The following is a 23,939-nucleotide window of genomic DNA, read 5'->3' as shown; positions in this document are numbered from 1 at the left end:
CAGCAAAGGTCACCAACACAAACTGAGACTTAGATGCAAACAGCAATAATTAACTTCTTTTCAATTTTCATTTTCAATCGTATTGAATCTATTGTCAAATAGAAGATGGGGGTCTCATAAGGAAGCTGGGTAATATCACCAGTTTCTACTATCCCATTATGCTCGTACCAATTTATATCGGAAAACTAAGGAAGAATTTTTTTATACTTACTAAGTTAATTTATGTAAGAAGTTATCTTTTACTTTTTTGTTTGCTTGTTTGGTTGTTGTTGTTTTCTTTTGTGGTCACAGTAGCTTATAACATAGTGAGATTTCAGTTGTACATTATTGTTTGTCATACACCATATAAGTATGCCCCTTCACCCCTTGTGCCCACCCTCCACCCCCCTTCCCTCGGTAACCACTAATTTATTCTCTTTGTCCCTAAGTTTGTTTATATAAGGAAGAATTTTAAAACTAAGAAAATATGTGAGGGGCTTCACCATCTCAATCTGAATTGAAAGCACTTATGGTTATAGCCATTAATATCAAGCTTTTCCAAATAATTCTCCAGAATAACACCAAGTGGTCACTGACTGGTCAAAATACTTTGTCTTGTTTTTTTAAAGATCAGTTGAAGTGTCCTATTCTGAGAAATCAGTTTTTGCCATATAAACACTTAATAAGGGCAAAATCATAAAACATTTTAATCCCCTGAATGCATACATAATGATGTACCTGATAAACTGTACTACTGGGACAGTATCCTACATGGAATTATTAAGTCCATAAATTTGGACTAATCTTGTACAGTCAGTTACCTCTACTGTTCACAAAAATGAACCAAAATGCTTCACCTGGGTAAGTTACCATCCTGTCACCTAAAGAAGATAATTTCTCTTCCTAGAACTCAGCTCCTATGGCTTCCGAGCTCAGAAAGCCTTTATTCACCCCACTCTCTTCCAAACCTCCCTTTCCTTTTAAGACTATCCCAAGTTTAATATCCTCCGTTAACTCTTCCCTATCATTTATTCTTATTCTCTTCAACAATTTTTTTATTACTCTGTTACAGTCATTGTTTCATTCATTCATTCAATTATCCATTCATTCACATAATCATTTGGTTCATCTTTAAAGTTCCTTTTGTGTTCCAGACAAAGTGCTAAGTAGTGGGGTTATAACAGTGAGCAAAACGGATACTCTTTCTGCTGTCATGTAACTTCAGTCAAGTGGAAGGACTGACACCAACCAAATAATCACATAAAAAAGTAATTATTTAATGAGTCATGAAGGAAAGATATATTGTATCCTAAGACCCTATTAATAGGAGGTTTCCTGAGGAAGTGACACATAAGCTAGGAGCTAAAACAATCTAAGAGATAAAGCCAAGAAGGAGATGAGTTTTCCAGTCCTGGGTATATGGAAGGAGAAGCAGAGCAAGAAAAGGGTCTTCAAGAAGGCCAGCATAGCAGGAGTAGACAAGCAACGACAGAGATATACAGGGACCAGATAAGACAGGCTGTCAAAGGCCAGGTGCAAAAAAAAAAAAGACTTTATGGGATACATTGACACATTTAAGCAATAGGCCAATAGAACTGATATTCCAATTTTAAAGATAGTTGTATGCACTCTATGGACAATCCTTTGGAAAGGATCAGCATAGATGAAGGTAGAGTTGTCACTCTATTCCAGGTAAAGCATGATAGGAAGCCTGGATTAGAGTTGCAGGCTGTTAGATAGGGAGAGAAATAGACAGATTTGCGAGAGAAGGGTCAAGAATGCCTACTGCGTTCCTAGATTTCACATCTCAGTGGATGAATTTTGGTACCATTCCTTAAGACAGAAATACTGGAAGAAGGTGCAGATTGGAAGCGAAGATCATGAGTCAGTTTTTGGATCTGTTATTCAAGAGGAGGTACGAAGAAGGCAGAAGAGAGTGTGGCCTGGACATATAAATGCTAGTGTCCTGGGTATAGGTGGAAATTAATGGGTATGGATGTAGTCACCTATAGAAATCCCAGAGATAATATGGAGAATCCAGGACCAAGACTCAAGAAATGCCATCATTTAATGGACAGATAGGAAATGCAATGGTCCAGAGAAAGCAGCAGCCAGAAAGGTAGGAAAAAAATTATCAGGAGAGTTAAATGGTTGTGGTAATTAACATATTGTTTTGCATGATTAATGAACTGTTTAACATGTATGTATTTTATCATTCTGAATAGATTTTAAGGTCCCAGAAACACAAGATTTCTGTTTTATATTTCTTTCATAACCCACTCTGTGTTTTATATACCTGCTAGCACACAACAAATACTTGCCAGATGGATGAGAAGTGTTCACAGCTTCACGGATTGAATATACTGGCAACGTATGTTAGGGAGATGTTCTCCTTTAAGTGACATTATTTTATACCAAAGGGCATTCTGGTTGGTTTTTTGGTTGTCTAGGGAGTCACATTCATATAGCTAAAGGAAAAGCCAAGTTGAAGAAACAGCCAATGCTTTTTGCTTATAAAAGAAGGCTTATTCGACCTATAGGAGTAACAAATTTTTCAGCAATCTCAATTCCTTTATAATCCAGAAAGGAAAATGAAAAACATAGAGAATGGAAAGGGTGATATGAAAATGCAAAAAAGAAAGACAGAAAAAGTACATTTTGATAAAATACACATGGCTTCAGATTTACCTAAAGTCTTTTGGCTGACGTTGTTTTTCCAAGATCTGTCTCTCTGGTGCCGCTCTCAACGTTGTACCATCATTTCATTAACCTTAGATGTCCTTTTGTTTGACTACACACCTAAAACTGGTAAGATTATTCTACTAGAGAACTCAGTTTAAACTGCTTTCCCATCAGGAAGAGAAAACATCTACCAAGATCTGCCCATAGGGATAAGCAATGCGTGGGTGAAAAAAATGAAAAGCCATTTAAAAATAATGACATCACACTTTACATAAAGTACTTGTCTGCACGTAGGCATGAAAATGTAGCAGGCAGTTAAATATTTGAGAACTCTGGAAATCCACTTAAAAATGTGTATAACAATTTATTATCATTGCAAACCCAATTAAAAATGTTGAGCTATTAAACACAATTCACTTTCTAACTCATGAGAGAAAGTACTAAATGTATGCAGCACAGATTTGCATTACTATAAAAATCTTTATTTCTACTTTTCCAGCATTATGCATTTAAATTTGTAAATTCCATGTTACATTAATCACATGAATATAGATGGGTAATTTTTAGAGGGAGCTACGGTAATCACTGTATTCCCTGTAAAAGAAATCATTCCTGCTGACAATTTTGTGGTGAATTTTGTTGAAAACTGGCTATAGCTCATAAAACGGCAAGGATTCCTTCACAAAAGTTGTTAGACATTTAAGCCCTCTTTTGCTTGATCAAAAAAAATAAAATTAAATATTACAGTTTACTATCACTGTCTCTGGACTTTGATGCTGTACTTAATACTATATAGACTATGGTCATATAGTCATTAAATGAAGCAGCAATAATCCAGGTTTGACTGCACTGTGATTTAATATTTATAGTATTGTCATGATCCAAATAAAGTATGCTGATTAAAATGACCAAGATGTCACCATCTGGATGGACAAAAAAGCTGAGATTCACATCTTCAGTACAAAACACCCCAGGTTATCTCTGCCTGCTACCCTTTCTTATTTCCAACACAATTTCTGTTAGGTGAAATATATAGTACCGAGAAATTATACACAGCAGAGAAGGCTTTCATCACTAAATACCTTAAATAATTAATCAGAGAAGTTGTTGCCAACACGCTATTTAAATATACTAGGTCTGAAATTTAAATATAGTAGGTCATTCTTTAAGATCAGTGTATCAAGTATAAACAATTTTCAGAGTAACCAATAATTTACTAGAAGTGACAGAATGTGTGGCTGCCACTTGGTCAATATAACGCAGCTTTTAGTGTGATTTTTCCTGCAAAAAGCCTTTTAAAATAATGTATGAGCCTAATTAAAGTAGGTCACAAACAATGAAGTAAAAAGATTTATGATTGTTTATTTGGTGCTAAAATGAATCAGTTGTAAACGTATAGACTTAGCAATTTCCAAAGAAGCGGCTAAATGATGCCTTATACCATTTTATAAGACACTATGGTACTCTGATAGGCAAGATAGGTTGAATTCTAATGGAAGATTGGCAAGCAGCAAAATGTCTCTAATTTGGGTATTCAAGGATAATAACCATATTGCTGAGGATTAAATATCTTCTGGATGTGGGCTGAGCCTCACCCCCATAACTGGAGTAGGAATTTTATTATACTTGCTTTAATATTTTTCTGGATAAGATAATTTCAACCACGCTTTATGTCATAGAACTTAAGGACTCCAAATTTTCTCTGACCTATGTGCCAGAAGGGAACCTGAAATCTTGAGGAGAATCTTTTCACAGGAGGTACCTTAGTCTACCTCTGGGATAAAAAGTGATTTTTTTTTTTTGATTCAGACACTTGTGCTCACCAGGCCTTTTAATTTTCTTAAGAGATGTCATTTCTGCCTCTGCCTCTGCTGCTCCTTGAAGCACAGTGTATAGAAGCTTTTACCCTGCACCTGACTCATTAGGAAACAATACTACCTCCACCTTCAAAATGCTGAGTGGCTATAAAGCCGAGAAACATGTATGAATACTCACAGTAAGTGATTTATCGACATTACCTGGCAGAACAATAAAATCATTTGGGTCCAGAAGGCCCCTGTTGCTGTAATGCACATGCCGGCCAGGCTTCCACTTCAGGAAATTTGCACTGGCTGTTCCCTCTACCTAAGAAGCTCATCTGCTAACTCTCTCACCTCTATCAGGTACTGATGGATGTATTTCTTACTCAAAATTGCAAACCACACCCTCAGCCCCAATATTCCTATTTCTCCCTTACCGTGATCTGTTTTCTCAATAGCATTTACCACTTTTTAATATACCATAATAATTTATTTATGTTTTGTTTATTGTCGGGGAGACCCCGCTAGAATGTAAGCTCTGTGAGGACACGAAAATTTGTTTTGTTCACTGATACATCCCAAGTGCCTGGTGATGATGTCCTCGGTATGTCTGTGTTGAGAGACTACGACTCTGCATTTAAATGGCTAAGTTTTCCAAGTTTTGTCGAAGAACAGAACATTAAAGTTACTAAACACTGATCAAAAGCTGGATTTCCCCCTGCATCATGTCAGAACAGCAGTTATCCATGTACATGGGATCATTCTGACAAAGACACAGTGCCTTTATAGGATTATATTTTGCTGTTATCCCACTGACCTACATAAAAAGACTTTAAAAAGAACGCCCTGCTGTATTTACTGTAAGGGGTTATGTTATCCACGATTTAAGGAGCAACACCTCTGAACTTGGATAGTTTTGTTTTTCATGAGCAATAAGTTTAGTTTATTCTTGTGGACAATTTGAACTGACATCATTCAGTCTTCAGAAACTCGTTAAGCAGCTGCTATGTGCCAGCACTGGCTATAGGGAACACATATGCCAATGAAGATTAGAGACCAGTAAATTGAAAACTTTAATAATGAAATAAGTGCTAATGCATGGCAAGTACAGAGAGTTCTGGGTGAAAGTAGGAGGAATACCCAATCCAATATTGAAGACTCAGGTATGACATCCTGGAATAATTAACACCCAAAGCTGAGGTATATAGGATGAACAGAAGTTGGCTGAGCAGGCAGGCAGGTTATAGCCCTCCGGGCGGGGGGTGGGGGGGGGGGCAGGGCTAGATCATGTATGAGTATTTAAAGTCAAGTAAAGCACGGCTAATTTGTAGGACTGAAGCAAATGCAATATAGTCATAAAGAGAAGTGCAAGAGAGGAACTGATAGGAGAGAAAGTCAGAAAGATTAGCAAAGCCTGATTATGACAAGCCTCACAAGCCAGATTAGGGATTTAGACTTCATCTCGAGGGTAATGAGAAGTTACTTAATTGTTTTAAGCAAAGAATGACTGATCAGATGCACATAAACTGGACGTGCAGGATTAGCTACTCAGTGGAGTTACTGAGGGAAGGTTTCTACTTCCTCTACAGAGTATATGTCTGTCTCAATAGTAGAAAGGATGATGGGAGGTAGAGCGATAGGAAAGGAAGCAGAAGCATTTTAAACAGCAACTGGTGGGCCGCAGGAGACATCTGAGGGGGCAATCAGAGGATTTGTCGGTGGTGTTGATGTTTAGGGGTTGAAGACTAGGAAACCGTAATGGCACCAGTCTGTGCACGGTGTGGTATTTCTTCTACTGTACTTAGCAGAGAAGGATGATGATACTATTAATTCAAGATTAGAAGTTTTCTACTTGTATGCAGCTGGGAAATGGCAAGGCAAAGACAATGAAAATGTGTGCAAGAGAGAGGTTTTGCTGATGGACCTTGTGGTCTTGATCGGCAAAGGGAGGGAGGTCAGGGTTCAACGAGCTGAAAGAGAAAGGTGGAGAGACACAGGTATTGCAGGTCTGAGATCAAAGAACAGGGGTAGTTTAAGAAACTGAATGAGATCTGGATATAAAAGAAAAGTAGTACTGTAGTGAAGTCATATAATAAATGCATATATACATTTTGGATACATAGTTATAAAATGTTAGAGAAAGATTAACAATATACTGAGCCATTCTTCTTGACATGATTAGAATGAGTAAAGAAGAATTAGCAAGAAAGTAACATGCTATATAACACTATGTCATTCAAGGTTACTGAAGTCTTGTTTGTCTGCACCTAAAATCATCTGATAACAACCAGTAGTAATTATCACACTTTGGGAAACATTGTGTTAACACAAAGGAAGTGTCTGGGAAGACGTTAGTATACCGTGGAATTTGTGTGCCACGGAATGAGGGGTCTTCGATTTCAAGAAAAACGTGAGCAGCAGAAATTGGATCTGACCAGAGCGAGCAGCTGTATGACAGCATGGACTAATGAAGATCACCAGCCAGAAAGGCTTCCAGTTTTACTAGTCACGAAAGATGATTTCTAAGATGGATTGAGACTGCCTGCCTATAAGATTTTCGGAATAATTAATTTTCAACAGTGTCCTGCTTGATGGGGAGACTCAGACCTCTGTAAAGAGCAAACTGCAACTTGACTTGATTCTGAAGGAATCTTCTGAAGGAGTCTTGGTAATGATGAGTTAGATGGTCCGGTGTGTTCCTCTTATCACACCTCAGCTCAGTCGAGAGCTCCATTAGCTTCAGCATATGGAGGAAAGCAGGGACCCTGGAAATTTATCCTGTGCCAACTACAAAGTGAACAAGGGCTGCTGGCTGAGCTGAGGGCAACTAAAGCAATAGCGTCTCATGGCTGAGGAAAACAAGCCTTTCCCAAATTGATAGATGGGGGGAATTCTGACAGTATACTGTAGAACGCCCCCAGAAGCCTGGAAGATTAGGGAAACCCAGGTGACTGCAATCAGGATTATATCCAGGGATCAATTTTCTTGAATGAGTTTATTTAGAATATGAATTACAAATGTTGTAGGATTTATATATGACTTTAAAGATGCCTCTGTGAAATCATTTTGAAAAAAGGCAGAGGAGTAATTAATCAATCTATCTAATAAGTTCAAACTTTCTCAGGGATTAATCATGACTCTATGTAAAGATCTTCAGCGTACATAAGCAAAAAGCATATTTGTTTTCAATAAACCAAACTGGACATAAAAATTAATTAACATTTATGAGTAATTGAAGTAAATATAACATGCTTTCTCCTCAGTTCTAAACAAAAAAAAATCACAAGTTTCAAAACAGGAATCATAAGATACATAAAGAATTGCTATACCATCTTAAATTATTACATATTTTAATTGATGAAATTTGATGAGATTTCAAGTTTAGAAGTAGGAGTATATTTTTATATGACATCCCAATTATTAAACTTGTTATACAGTTTTGTGATGTGTTATCCTTGTCTTAACAAAACTGAAGTGATTAGTCATATAATTATTCTCATGGAACTGAAACTCGTTTTAGAAGAGACAAAAAATTCTTAAGTCCAAATTAGGCCAATGTTAACTGCAGACAGGCATTATGAATTGTGTAGACACTGACAGTAAGAAAACAACTCCTTTGGAAAGTATTAGCATAATAGGAAAGAAATTGGAAAGATTGTCTTATATAGAGAAAGACAAAATGATAAATCTTCAAGTTCATATGATTTCCACTAAAATTCACCCTCACAGGAAAGCCTAAGAAAATTGTTTATCAAGCAAAAGGCACTCAGGCAGGAAGCAGGGTAAAGTTGGATGTTTTATAGCATTTTAATAGGATGTATTTGTTTGGGTAATGAAAAAATTTAATTTCTTGTATCTTAAATCTCAAAGACACAATCCGGGATATGAATACTAATTCTCAAATATATACCACTTGAGTCTTGCAGAGAAAACAGTTAACAACTGGCAGTTGTTTAAACAGTTAAACAACAAAACATAAATAAGTTAAACTTTATCTACGAATGTTTTTAGCAGGATGTCTCCAGTTTAAGATTGCTCATGGTAAACAAATCTACAATCTATGGATTTATAAGGCATAGCTCTGTGGCAAATATCATATAAGCTCTACAACTACATGAAGATGGCTTATTACCTAAAGATCACCCACACACACACACACACACACAGATGTGGTAACACATGTACCATATTTAGAGACCTCATCTGTTTTTCTGGGTCAGAGAGCATGTGTCCAGTGCAGGAAAGAAGGACCTGGGGAGCTTCCCTCAATGTCCTAAAACTCTCCTTGCTTTGTCTGTGCTCTTGACTGCTTCGATCCTTGAAATCACTAGGTAGCTTTGATGTTGGGTGAGATCTCTGATTTGTGTAAGGCTGATTTGACAGTCCAATCTTTTGAATTAGCTCTACTCTACTTAGTCAACATTTCTAAAAATGATGTACAGACTAAAATGAGACACTTGAAATAATCCAAATGCCCACAATTTGAGGAACGATTAAGCAATCTTCAATATAACATAGCTATGAAATAGAATAGAATATTGCCAATTAAAAATATGAAAACAATTTAGTTACATGCTAAAAATCTATACAGAATTCTATTAAATGCAAAAAGAACACAGTTTATGTTACAATTAAGTAAAATGTGGTATACATACAATGATAATTACTGAAATAGGTAAATAGATTTTTTTAAATAGCAAGGTTATGATGGAGAAGGAAGTGGAAGGTCAATGTGTGTAAAGAAACCAGTGAACAAGTCCTTATAATTGTCAGATTATAGTCATTCAGGCTTCACAGACACTCCAGTTCTCCCCGTAGACACACGGTAGAATTGCACTTCTCCATCCCTTTTCAGGTTACTAGTGGCCATGTGAGGTTTTTTTTGCCAATAATGTGAGAAGATGTAAAGCGCACCATTTCTGACAGTTTTAAGAACTAATGAGTGGTTCACCATGTTAACTTCACATTGTTTTGATGACTGCAGAAGCAACTGTTGAGACGTAACCTCTGTTAACCTGGGTCCCTGAGTGTCTACAACGAAGAGAGCTTCCCCTATGGACCCACACTGGACACGTGTGTTAAGCCACTGAGATCTGGAGGTGGCTTTTTCCGAGTTCATCCTGACTGACCGAGCAAGAAAAGGGTAATGGGAGCCTGATGCCTTCATTGGGTAACATTTAGTAAACTATAAAGAGCTAAGCAAAGTTTGTGCAAACACAAATTTTTTAGTCCTGCAGGATGTCGGTTGGGAGTACATAGTGGAGAATGGACTTAACAGTCTTTCAGTGTAAGAACCAAATGATTGTAGGAGGTAATGGCGAAGAAGAGTGTAGCATTAAAGGCAATTTGTGTATTTTATGCCTGAAAGAGAAACTAGTAATGCCATTGAGAGAGGGAATGCATGAGGGAATAGGGGAAAAAAGTTAAAAAATATTCATTTTTGTACATAGGCCATTAGATGTGTCTAGCTGATGTTTGAAAATGGAAATCTGCAATTCAGGAGAGAGGCCAGGGCTATAGAGAAGAGGGAGAAGAGAAAGCAGCCTCATGTGCACTATGAGCTGGTTACTCCCCGCCATCTTTTACACGCACTATTTCCAATAATAATTACAATTCCACCATTTCACTGAGAGAACTGAGTCACTACGAGGCTTAGCTACCCAGATTTGGGAGTACTATCCACAAAGGAACTACTAGAAGCCTGGGAGAGATTACAGAAAAGAAGGAGATAGTAAAGATTTTATTCAAGAGGCAGGCAAAGGAAGCAGGACGCTAAATAGGAACAGACATTTTCAGAGCCAATCGAGAATACAGTGAGGTCAAGGGAGAAATGTCAAGAAGCATGAGAGTGTTCTTCACATTAAATGCTGCAGAGAAAACTAACTAGAGTCATCATCTTCACACTACTGAATTTTGCCTCTAAATGGTAAACCTGTGAGAGGCAAAGGTTGAAAAGTACTCAGCTTTTAATATATTAATATTCTGCAGATCATTAAGTGGAACAAATCCCAAAGATGGGGTGGTTCATGAGCATTACACCTCATGTTTGCCTAAATTAAAATCTAGGGAATTAAGTAAATACTACCACTAGGAATATTTTTTATTTCTTCTGATAAAAAATCCCTAGCAAAGATGACCCAACAGATGTTGAATGAACCCCTTAACAGACCTAAATCATATAGGTAAATTAATTCCACAAATTGCTCTCAAAAGGAATTTGAATCTCAGGGCTGATGTTGGTGTGCCAACAGCATATGTTCCTGTGGGTCACGATGCTTAATGAGATGCATGGAAACCTCTGAATTAGATGAATATTCAGAGTGATCTTTAGGGAAATCCTGAATTAGAATGCACTCCAATAATTTAATTGAAAGGTCACATAGGTGAGAGATTATTATGAAATCTATGACACAATGGAAGCGTTGTCCTCTCACAAGTGAGCCCCGCTAAGAACTTTGGGTCAAGGGCTCACGCATTTGATTTTTTCGCATTGTTGAAGGGCCCCGCAGCTTTGATTTACCTGCTTGTGCCACAGGGATTTCCACTTTCGTTGCTTTGTACTTTTATTACTTTTATTCTAAAATAGCTAGTGAAAGCAGAACATCAAAGTCAATTTTACCTTAGTGAAGAATGTTTATAGTATTTATTGGACACAGTGAACAAACCTAATAATCAATATTACAAAACTTATTTAAAATACTTCATTATAAAGTTATTAGTTGTCCAAGCAAAAACTACGCATTTAAATAACGCTGTTAGTCAAATTCACTTTCATATCCCTCAGAGAGTAATGTCCATGGTATATCACTTGAAACTAACAATATGGAATGTAACCAATTGTAAAATTAAAATATTTTGAACGTTGTCTATCCTCATTATATTTGGTACATAAATTATTCCTTTATTTTCATCAAAATGCAGGTAAAAATAAAACTGAATTTTTGTAATCAAGACAACATATTTTTATAACCAAGTTCCTTTTTTTTGATGCTCAGCCCACTCTTATTAAAAAATTCTTCCCAGGGGCCAGCCCAGTGGCATAACGGTTAAGTTCACATACTCTACTTTGGTGGCCCGGGGTTTGCTGGTTTGGATTCTAGTCGCAGATCTATGCACTGTCTATCAAACCATGTTATTGCAGGCGTCCTATATATAACATATATAGAGGAGGATGAGTACAAATGTTAGCTCAGGGCCAATCTTCCTCAGCAAAAAAGAGGAGGATTAGTGGTGGATTTTAGCTCAGGGCTAATCTTCCTCAAAAAAAATAAATTCTTCCCTTTACTTCAATTCTGTTTTAAAAATTTGCATGCATGTCTATTAAATGCCTAGTTTTAGTTATTATCCAATTATTTTCTATCTCTGGGTCTACATGCAATCTGTCCTTTCCTTGTCTGCTTCAGTTCCAATTAACTTGGAAATTCAGCAGGCCCCTTATGACTGCTGAATGTCATTATCTTTCAAAGAGTCTTCTGCTCTTCTTTGAAATAACATATTAGTGATCTCAAAATAGTTCTTAAAATTCTCTCTTTTCTATTGTGACCATTTATAAGCATAAGTTAACTGGCTGAAGGCGGACTATCAAAAAATGGCTGCATGACCTAAAAGAGAAATGTTACTTTTGTATAATTTTTAAATGCAATGTGTCTTATAAGTAGCCTTGATAATTAAAATAGTAAATTTCTACATAGTCGTGTATATAGGTTGTACCTATCTGTGTCCCACTTTTTCCAGGAAGGATTTTAGATAGCCCTAAAATATGTGAAATAAGCTACAAATATTCAAATAACCAACAAAAATAAGGACAAGCAATCATCCACCAAGGGGCAAGAAAAACAGTAAAGTCTGTGTCGTTGCAAAAGACTGCATCTCTTTCACAGAGGTAATATGAAAAGTTTAACAGCCATAATATTTAAAATCTTACAAAGGAGCTGTGTCCACTTGAAGAACAGGTCTTTAATGACAGATGGTGAACAGTAAGGCTATTCTCAACTTCTATCAATCATGGGGTAGAGAAGCTGGCAGTGCTGTAACGCTCTGCAACAGAAATACACATATTTATTGAGTATCTAGTTCCCTGGTAAATAAAGTGGAAGAAATTCTGTTAAAATGTTTTCTTGACACATTTTTCACAGCAATCTACTGGCCTTTTCTGCTCTATCCCTCAAGTTACTCAACATGATGATTTCCCAGGGGTCATTTCCACATCACAGTGAGACCCTCGGCTCCTGTTACCTGAATCTGGAAAGAGCTTACACTTGTGTCTAAGCACATTCTAATTCACCCTCTATCATCATACCTTTCAAAGCACATTTTCTAGGTGTAAAAAATATATTGGCTTACCAACAAGATTTATATGTCAAAATTATCATGAAAATAAAATTGAAAATAGTAATAGATTACAAGAAGCTGTATTCATTACAGTAAGGTTGAGCTTTGGCTCCCAAATTACTAAAATGATTTTGGACAAACGACTGTTCTCAGGTACCACAGCGAATATTTGTTTTCGATTCAAAAGAAATCACTCATATTGATCTGATTGTTCTGCCAATAAATGACAAAATTGAAATGGAAATAAGATAAGCTTTAATTTTATGTTTTCTAATTCTGTATTACTCTAAGCTGACTGGATAAAATAAATTGTTTTTAGCTTTTTATAATCTGGGGCTCTGCTTTTTTCACGCTTGTACAAATAAATGAATCTAGGATTAAAGTTGGAGAACCTGTAAAATATCAAGTAATTATAAAATTATATCAAAATATTTAAGATGAAATTTGTGAATATCACTTTTATTCTTTAAAATGAAAAGGAGCTATCTTATAAAGTGGTTAAAATGTGTTTGTCTCTGATTTTTCCTCTCTCCGGATGTTTTTAATACATACATAAGTTTAAAATAATATATATATTATTATAGTTGCTCTTTAATTTTTACCCAAAACTCGTTTCTTAGAAGATACAGAGTTTCTGCTGAAATTGAGGTTAGCTCCATCTTTATTAAATTATATTGGCTGAGGCTTTGAAAATATTTGTAGGCTTTATGCAGGTGACCTGTGCAGCTTTATTGGGTAAACTATGATTTCATCATTATATTTTTATGATCATTTTTTTAAACCAGGAAGAGAAAAATATCAGAGATTCAAGAATAACATTTACCCATTCTGGTTAATCTTTCATTATACATTAACATGTCCTTTTACTTAAAAATTCCAGGTCCAGAAAATTTCATTTTACACTTATTTACCACATTTACTTTAGCTATTGTAGTAGGCTGAGTGGTGTCCCCTCAAAAGATATGTCCACGACCAAATCCTTGGAATCTCTGATGTCACCTTATTTGAAAAAAGACTCTTTGTGGATATAATTAAGTTAAGAATGGTGAGACGAGAGCATCCTAGATTACCCAATTGGGTCTTAAATCCAATGACATGTCCTTTTAAGAGACAGAAGGATAGAAGCCACAAACAGAAGAGGAAAAAATTATGACAATATGGAGGCAGAGATTGGCCTAGCTTGCTTATGTGAAATGTGGCCATAGCCAAGGAAGCCAAGGGATGCTGATGGCCACCATGAAGTGGAAGAGGCGAGGGAGGATTCGCCCCTAGAGCACCCAGTGGGTGCACAGCCCTCAAGATACCTTGATTTCAGACTTTTGCCCTCCAGAACTGTGAGAGAATAACAGAACTGTGTGTTTTTTTAAGACACCAAGGTAATGGTAATTTGTTATGGGAACTTTGGGAAACTAATATAGGCATAGATAGTAAAAGTGATTGGGGGTGATATAAATCAAGAAATTTGACTGACATAACTATAATTTGCACAGATCCTAGAGGATACGGTACCTGCACAGGGTAGTATAATATAGTTTACTTATTTTGTATATTTGGAAAGCACTGTGTTCATCTGATTTCTCTCTTTTTAATTTTGCTTTAGGATCCCAAGGAGTGATAATACATTCAATGATATTTACCTGTTGACCATGAAACAAGTATTGGTCCCTCACTCTGTCTTCAGCATTGCTGGAAATGCAATAAAAGGATCAGTCACGGTCAAGAGTGAGTCCCCAGTCCAGGTGGAGAAACAACTGCAGTGCACATCCAGGACATAATAAAAGAACTCAACTCCTTTTAAGGATAGAAACTATTGCCTCCTCAACCTCTATTCTAGCTCTTCTTTCCTACTTACAGAAACATGATTTATTTGAAAGGCAGTAAGATCCTGTCATTTCACAGAGAATGGCCCCTTTCTCAGATCATGTTAATCTCAGTTACCTGCCACAGAGAACATTCCTAAAAGATACACAAGTTGGGATTTGGGAAAAGAGAAATCCACATGAGTTGATGGGAGAGATGTAGGACCTGAGATGAGTGTGAAAAGATGGATAGGTTTTGGAGACATGAAAGGGAAAGAAAAGCACGCTGTAGACAGACAAACGTGAATTAAAGCTTTGAGTTAAGAATGAGCACACCATATACGCCTTGGAACAGAGGACAGTTCTGCCTCCTAGGGAGAAGAGACATGGGTGCGGTGGGTCATAAAAACCAGGCACAGGATTCATGGGGTGAAATGAAAGAATGCCTTAAGTGATCAGTTTTTACTGATTCCCTCACTTCCAGGAGAAGAATAAAATTAGTGTGAATCAATAGTGTTGTCTCAACCTCCCACCACTCCTCCAAGTGTCAAGGAGAACGGAGTAATTGGATGATAGAAACAAAGGAGACTGAAAAAGAATCAGTCTGAAAACTTAAGTTACTTAAAAACATGTTCATCTCCCTCTTCTATAGCGCTATGAATTCTCAGAAATCTTGAAATTGAGACAACTTGCTTGAGCATTCTGCTTGAAGAACAACAGACAAACGATTGGCAGAACCCAACATGGATCAGAATTTTCAGTGGCTTCTTCGTGATCTTATAAATAAAACTTAATGTGTTTAGATAGCTAAAATTCTGGGGAAAAAAAAAGTCTCTATCTATTCTCTTTCTAATCATTCTTATTTTAGTTTTGTTTATGTTAGTAGCTTAGCACTTGCATAATTCCTCCCCACACAGTTTTAAACATTTAGTTACAGGATGAAATAGCTTCACTGGGCCTCAGTCTCAGACAGACATCATTAGTCTTTCGAAAAACATCTAAAGCCTTGGCACAAACCTTTGGCTGATATGTAGAGTGGTTTTTATTTTGTTTTGATTTTTAAGAACTAGATTCTTGACTCTTTGTCAAGAGTCTCCAGTAAGCTTTCAAAACAACCAACAATTTTGTAACATATTATTTAAATTAGGTAAGAAATACTGGATATTTTCTCATTTAGATTTATGTCTAGAGAAGCAGAAAATTAGCTGCAAAATATGGAACATATCTCTAAATTTTGGTGAATTCTGGCTGTTGTGATCTGCTTTGGATAAATATCTTTTTAAAAAAAAGGTGTATCCCAAGAATATGATATCCAGGTACATTTTATTTTCTTTCTAAATGTATTACTCAAAGACTTAAAAATCTACCACCCATGCAACTTTGAAAGTAAAACCTCTTGAAAATGTGTATGTGCTTAAGGAGACATGGATTGATAACAAAGTAATAAGGAGGAAGTTATCATACCAAAAAAAAATACAAGCCCTTCCTTATTCCACTTGGAGTGCAAACTCAGGAAGCCTGGTGGCCTGCAGGCAGGCTGGAGCCCTGAGGGTAGCACTGGGCGCTGCCCCCTCCCCGTCCCCCGCCCACCCTACCCACGTCAACCTCTAGAGTGTGGTGGTTGTCTGGTTTGAGCTTCTTAAAATCACTGCTGAGGTTTCCATCCAGTAATTACTAACTATGGCTAAATTATTGACACTGTTAGGACACCACACTAAAAGAATTACCAAGCAAAACATATTTGAATTTACCTCAACAAAAGCAGAAAAACAAAGATCAATGTAATGGCCTTTTTCTCTGCCAAGGGATTTAAGTAATTTTAAAGCATCCTTAAGATTCCTATCAAAGTAGTGTTATCCTTTTACATATTTATCTCTTAAACTGGGAAATACATCTACCATTAACTTTCTCTTTATATCATCATGCAAGGAAGAGCTGTGTATGTTCTTGGGTTAATGATGCTTTAAAATCAGCATAAAATCAGTATGAGTTAATTTATTCATTAATTCAATCATGCAACAAATATTTACTAAGCATTTACCATGTACCAAACACTCATTTCAGCAGCTGGGGATTCAGTAGTAAATAAAATGGACCAACAAAGTTCTAGCCCTCGGATTGTTAATATTCAGCCCAGATAGACAATAAAAAACACTACATATAGAGAGTATGCAGACAGGTGCTAACATTAAAAAACAAAGCAGCACAGGGGACCATGACAAGGTGGAGAAAGTGTGATCTCTTTAGAGACAAAAAGAGGCCTTTCTGGGAAGGCATCTTTGGGTCAAGACATGAAGGATGTGATGGAGCAGTCATGCACATACCTGGAGGCTCTCCGTGATGGTCAAATTTTATGTGTCAACTTGGCTGGGCTGTAGAGCCCAGTGCTTGGTCAGAATACTAGTCTGGATGTTTCTGGGAAGGTATTTGGTAAGTGTGACTAACATCTACAATTAGTTGACTTTATGTAAAGCCAATTACCCTCCATAATGTGGGTGGGCCTCATCCTATCAGCTGAAGGCCTTAAGAGCAAAACTGAGGTTTCCATGAGAAGAAAGAACTTTGCCTCAGACAGTAATGTAGAAATCCTGCTTGTGTTTACAGCTGCCTGGCCCGCCCTACAAATTCTGGATTTGCTAGCCTCCACAACCGTGTAAGTCAATTCCTTAAAATAATTATCTATTTGACATATTTAAATATATACATATACTCTTTTGGTTCTGCTTTTCTGGAGAACTTTGACTTATATGCTCTTATTTTCCATTTATATATCTTTATTATTTTTTAAAAATGTTGATGCTTTTTCAGTATTTGATCTTAACATTAAGTTGGGTGTCATTTTTGGTTTTCCTCCTACCATTCTAAAGGTCACCACCACAGAATCTACACTATTAATGAAATAATATCAAGAAATTTCTACAAATATTAAATCAAAATTTTATTTACACTTCTGGAGTTATTTTTAAACATTATGAGGGAGGTGAGTTTCAAAAACTTAAATTTGTAATGTTGTAGCAACACATACAAAGATTAAGTCACTTACTTTTTCCAAGCTTAAAAATCTGACTAAATTTGTATGGCCATTTTATAAAGTTTTAAACATAAAATTATTGCATTTTGACTATAAGTTCATGATAAAACATTTTTTTCTCTAATAAGATAATAGCCTGAGGTAATTTAAGTAATGACATTACTTAATGCTCTTAGGAATTTTCTGGACAATGCAATTTAACATGACTGTCACTTTTTGAAACGTGAAAGAGGACTATTACAGTCAGCAGCGCCTAAGAAACAGGGCTGAGTAAATTTAGTAATTTCTGCAGAAACAGATCATTAAAGCAAAAAGGAAAGACCAGTGCATATACACAGTTTTGACAAGCATGAAAAACATGTTAAAGCACATGAGAAAAAAATAAAGGACGTGGTGAAGCTGAGATTCCAAAAGTCATAATGTATAACACGGCAAATGCAAACATCGACTTTAGTATTACTGAGATGTGCACCATGTTTACTTTTTCCAAATCAGGTCTCTAGGAATTTGTATACAATAATATGAAGAACATACCAGAGTGTAGGAGAAAAACTAAGAAGATACTCAAAAGTGGCAAAGAGGTGTTATGAGGATCGCTTCCTGTTGGCTTTACTGATCATGGACCTCGTGTGCATTTCTCCTCTCCTCTCCCTAAGGAGTTCCTGAATTCTTGTTCATCTATCTGCCCCTCAGCCACACAGCTCATGATCTGTGAGAAAGTGAAAATCAACCTCATCACCAGGGTACAGCCTTGATTGGCTGGCTATTTTAGGGCTGGCAGAAGGGATCTAAGTCTAATTAGAGTGGGTCTCCAGACTCTGGCTTTGAAGGCAGGGGCACAAATGTCGTTTCCTTATCCTCTGGACATGGATCAAGATGCATATAACCAGAGTAGCTGTTGGCAGACATATCACCACCACAAGGGAAACCAGTTTGAAGATGAAGAAAAATTTAATACCACAGAAGACAGAGCAGAAAGATTGGGGAAAGAAAAACAAAAACCAGATTTTTAGGGACATCATTGAGCTCCTCCTTGTCAATTCTGTGAGCCAATAAAATATGTTTTTATTTAAGCAACATTAAATTGACTTTTCTGTTACAACTGAAAGAATCATGTCACAATACATAATAACTGTTTTGTAAAGGACATGGTAACAGTATTCTTATAATCAGTTTATGAAGCATTTCCCTATGATGGCATCTAAATAAAAATTATACAAAAATTGGATCTGTGCAGCATGGGAGAAGCAGCCATTGACATAACTTTATTAGAGTACTATTTTATAAAATTTAATCTTAACATAATGTGATCACTTTTCAAAAGTTGAGAACTGATCTGATTTCAAAGTTGTAGACTGATTTGTATTTCACACACACACACTCAGATACTTTCTTAATATTTGCAAATCTTTGTTTTTGAAGGCATGTTTATTAAACCAAAGTCTGATGAATATAGTAACACAGTTCTGAGACTATAAGGGAATAATTGATGTTGCAAACTCATAAACAGATTCTGAAGGAAATTTCAAAAGAAGGTTTCCAAAAATTATTTGAGCAATAGCGACATAATTGGATTGCACATACCAATTCTAAAGGAAACTCATTTGGAGGTACAGTATCTATTATGGCCACTGGAAAAATACGAATCTCATTAGTTTGTAATTAGATCTTGGGATATAACCTAGTTTGAAGGAATCTTTTGTATAGTTCATGGATGTGTTTTTCTACTCGATGAAATAAGATGTTTAAATACCTAAACATAAGATTCAACTAAGATAAATAAAAAGAAGCTTCAGGAGTTACAGAAACAAGGTGAAACTGCCCTAGTAACTCAGACGCAACAAACCATGTCCCTTTAGGCTGAACATTCGGAGATGGAAACGATTAACAAGTGGCTGCTCCATATTTAATAAGGGGCTGTCCCCCCACGAGGAGAAATGCAGATGTGATGTGCCATGCAGCTCCTCTACTAATCTACACAAAAAGCACTTTGTAAGCACTTGCTTTTTGCACGGCAATTTAGAGGTTCAAATAAGAGAAATCAGGCATATTTGAAAAAATAACTAAAGGCAGAATACAGTGTAAAAATATTCTAAACAGAATTATATGGGAACAGAATAGAAAGATCTAATGATGGCGGTCATAATAATTCTAAATATAAGACAAATCAAATATGCTCTATTATAAAGAGAAAAGCCCATATTATTTTGTAGCATTATAACACAAGAAGAACGCTATCTAATATCTCACTAATTTTCTCAGACTTATATTGTCTATCTTCCTTATTTTTTCATACTGTATGCTATCCGAGAAAGAAAACCTATTATTTTGTTTAAAAATAGTTCTGAACAATGAGAATTTGTCTTGATTATTGAATTATAATTAATCTAATTCTGTGTACCTATGGGGTAAAAACAACTTAGATTTGTTATATAATATCCATATTTGCAAGCATGTAATAAATATTATCATTCAATACTAATATCCACTAGGAACCTATATGTTTAGATAAATCATGTACACATTTGTTTTAAAAATAATTTTTAATTCATAATTCATATATTAGCAACTACTAATCAGGAATCTGTGACTATTTGGCAGCAAAAAACACCCACATTTACTTTATTATTTCTTCCACTATTGAATAGGTGTAGAAGATGTCCTACTAGAAAAATTAAAATTATTTAACTTAAAGAAGTTAAAGTATGGATTTGAAAGAATCTCTAATTATTCTGTGAATCTGAAGGAAGAATATGAATATGATAAAGATACCATGCAGGGACATATGAAAGTTTAACAGGTACAATTTGGGTGGCAACAAGAGTTTCATTTCATTGATATAAACGCAATGGAGAAATAACAGGAAAAAAAGATAAGTTAAAGAAGGACCACAAAATGAGTCTGAGCTTAGAAAAGATCATTCTAGATAAATTCTGTTGATGGGAGGTGATGAGAGTAAAAACAGGTAATAATCATATACTAAATAAATGTATTATGATTAACAGGTTTAAATAAAAACTATATTTTAAGAAATATTAATGAAAAAGATACATAAACAGAATAATAAATATTCAATTAAGAAAAATAATTGTTGAAAAAACTGGAGGAAAGAGGTACCAAAAAGAACTAAAAAAAATCATAATCCATTTTCCACAACCAAGTCTTTACAAATCTCATATTTTGTTAAAAGTTTTGACAATCTATACAATGCACAATAATACTCTTTTTATTATAAACTTTGATAAAATTAAAAGGAAAACATTTGGCTCCCATTGGTAGTTTTTATATAAAAGGAGTGTCTGCTTTACTAAACGACAAATGTTCTCAATGTTAGTATAATCTGTACGTGAAATTATTTAGTTAAAATATTCCTTAAGAATACATTTGTTCTATTCTAAAAGTCTGTCCTAAAATCACAACAAAAACATCTGATCATATCTGCAAACAGAACTATTTTTAAAATAGAATTTAAACTCTATGATGTTTGGATCATTCTAGAGTAAAATAAATATTTGGAGAAAAAATGTTCAGTTGCATTTACCAAAAGACTTTCTTACCAAGCAAAGGAATCATTAAAATAGCTTTAGAATAAGAAAATTACACCAACAATAGTTATATTGTACTTAAAGGCAGTTTACATTAGGTTAAAATTAATCTTTATCATACAAAAAAAATAATTCTTTTCCAATGGCACCAAAATTCCTTGGTAGGCCATATAGCAGTGTGGGGTATAAGAGTATGGCAGGAACGAGATTAGGCTAGAAAAGCACAGGTGCTCCCAAGATTGATACTCACGGGAAGAGAAAATTGAATTAAGGTTGAGAGCCACAGATAGAGTCTTTGGACAACCCTGTAAACACTAAAGCCTCAAGTCAGGGCCAAAAGAAGTTAGAAACTAGGCAAAGGAGACTCAAAGCAACAACATTAAGAGTTTGTATGAGTTTGCTACTGAGTCAAGTGATTAGGTTGCTCCTAAAAGTAGGCTACCCAATACTGACTAGAGTGGGAGAAAAGGAGTGGGAGTTCTTATCATCCAAATCAAGTTATAAACTATTGATATTATGAAAATGAAACGTTGATTGAGAGTTTATCTAATTCTGTGATTCTCTTACCAAGGAAGTTATAATTACAGTGAGTATCATACAATATGGCATCCTTGGAGTTTACCAAAGATATTTGGAAGATGTCTATGTCATTTTCTTCCACTGAATTTTTGATCTTTTGAACTTAACTCTTATAGGTAAAAATCCCTGCCCAGTTTCGGAGGGAGGTAGAAATCAAGAAGTCTTCTACCACTTGAACTGTTAGGTCTATGAACTGAACTGACTCTACCTTACACTTGCATTCCAATAACTGGACTAGGTCCCCCTCTTCCTATAAAATCAAGCCCCATTTCGTCCATTAGTTTCAATAACCATTTATTTCCTGCTCCTCTCTTTCAGGCCTAACTCCCTTCTTCAATTACTTGCCGGAGAAGGAATCTATCTAGTTGGTTGAGGTCTGGTCAACAGTGCTACATCTCAGGGCTTGACCCCTTTTTCCTGACGCTGCTGGTCTGCTAGCCTGAGCCTTTTGTTAATTGCAAATCCAATCAGCTGTGCTGCCCATTTTATCATTAGAAATGCACCTGGTTGTTCACCTCCTGGCATTTCTCTCTGAGCCATCCTACAGTCCTAGAACCACATAGAAAACACCAGGCCTTCTCTATATCTGCAGTCTTCATAGCACTTAGCTCAGGCCTGTGCTCGATAAATGCTGATTAGGTGAATGAGGAACAGAGCCATGATGAGAGGCTTCAGTATCATTAAGGTATAACAGTAAAAATTATTTTTTAAAATAAAGTGAGTCAGTGAGGCAAGAACATAATTGTTATCCTTAAACGAAAATGAATATCATGTTCAATGCTGATTATATGTTTGATAATGCAGTGTTCTATCATGGAAGATCATATTTCTGAAAGTACATTTTATCATTTTCCTGTTTTTCATTCTCCTCATTTTATTATTTTTTGGCATTTTTCTCAATGTCTTGATTTTCCAATTTTCCTTATTCTTTAATGTTGATGTGATATTTTGTTATGTTTTCCTCTGCACCAGTTCATATTCAACTCTTTTCTCTTTTTATTCAAAACTCTTAACCAACACTGTTGAGTCTGGAACAGAATAATGGGCCCAAGAAACAAAAAAGTAAATAAATAAAATTGTGCCAGTTTTCTGGTTGAAACCTGAAAAAAATACACTTCTAAAGGCTGAGTCTTCATTATTCAGGGCATGAAATAAAATAGGAATCATCTTTACAGCATAGAAACTTTACCTGCTGTAGTCGGTGGCTCTTCTTCATCTGACGCTGTGATAAGAGGAAAAGAGGTGATGTGGGGACAGAGGGAGGGTGGGGGAGGCGGAGGGAGCGAGAGAGAGAGAGAGAGAGAGAGAGAGAGAGAGAGAGAGAGAGAGATGTTGAGATTGAATGTAAATATATTTCACATTTCCAAACAATGACTACAAGTTCCTGACTTGTAATTTTATCGACAGCTTAGAAAGCTGTCATTAGATAATTAGATAATCATATATTTAATGGGTATTTACAGTAAATTAAAACTTACTCTTTTAATTTAAAATATGCATTAGAAAAAAACCATTCAGTTCTCTGAATTTGATTGTCCTTTCCTTTTGCAAACAAGATTGACTTTATTTAGTTTGAGTGTAAATTATAATTATTATAAATAATATTGTTTAAAAATACAAATTGTATATAACCTATAAATACCCCACTTTCCCACTTTGTGGGAATTTTCTATTGGCAAAGAGGAATTAAAAAGCATTGTTGGTAGTCACAAATTTTGTTCCATGAGGTAGAAGTTATAAATATGATAGGGGTTATTAAACCTTAGAAAGGCTCAGAGTCACTTTGGGTGTCAAACACGAAGATTCTAGCTTCTTCTCTCTCTCTGTCACACACAAACACACTCACTCATGTGTACCACACACTTTAAGATTCAGCAGTAGTGATTATTATTATATTAAAAATTACTATATTATTATAAAAGGAAAGGCCACAATATGAAACAACCTTATGCTAAAGCAGTGGTTCACAACTCTGAATCTGTATTAGAATGACACACTTTGGGCCCCACCTCAACTGATTAAGTCAGAATCTCTCTCAATGGTACCAACTTGCAGCCAGGATTGGGACATTACCAGGTAACATCAGTACAAGGTAATGAGAACGGTAACTCATTAAACCGTGAGTCATTTTAAAAGGGAGGGATTTTTGAGAGCAGGAAGCCTCTGAGCCTAACAATCTACTCCTGTGTGTCCG

The 23,939-nt window shown here is 35.8% G+C and overlaps 1 protein-coding gene across 2 annotated transcripts in view; it reads right to left on the bottom strand.

The window, feature by feature from the left end:
• Positions 1 to 23,939, bottom strand: part of EDIL3 (EGF like repeats and discoidin domains 3) — a 381,208-nt gene that overhangs the window by 214,702 nt on the left and 142,567 nt on the right. Inside the window, exon 3 of one of the 2 annotated variants that reach the window (XM_001504634.5) lies at positions 22,935 to 22,967. The exons of the other annotated variant lie outside the window; for it this stretch is intronic. Within the exon in view, the coding sequence (XP_001504684.3) occupies positions 22,935 to 22,967 (33 nt within the window). The remainder of the gene's footprint in view (positions 1 to 22,934; positions 22,968 to 23,939) is intronic. 2 annotated transcript variants of the gene reach the window in all.

Source organism: Equus caballus, chromosome 14 (genome assembly GCF_041296265.1).
Source record: "Equus caballus isolate H_3958 breed thoroughbred chromosome 14, TB-T2T, whole genome shotgun sequence".
NCBI lineage: Eukaryota > Metazoa > Chordata > Mammalia > Perissodactyla > Equidae > Equus > Equus caballus.
This window is presented reverse-complemented; position numbering and strand designations above follow the sequence as displayed.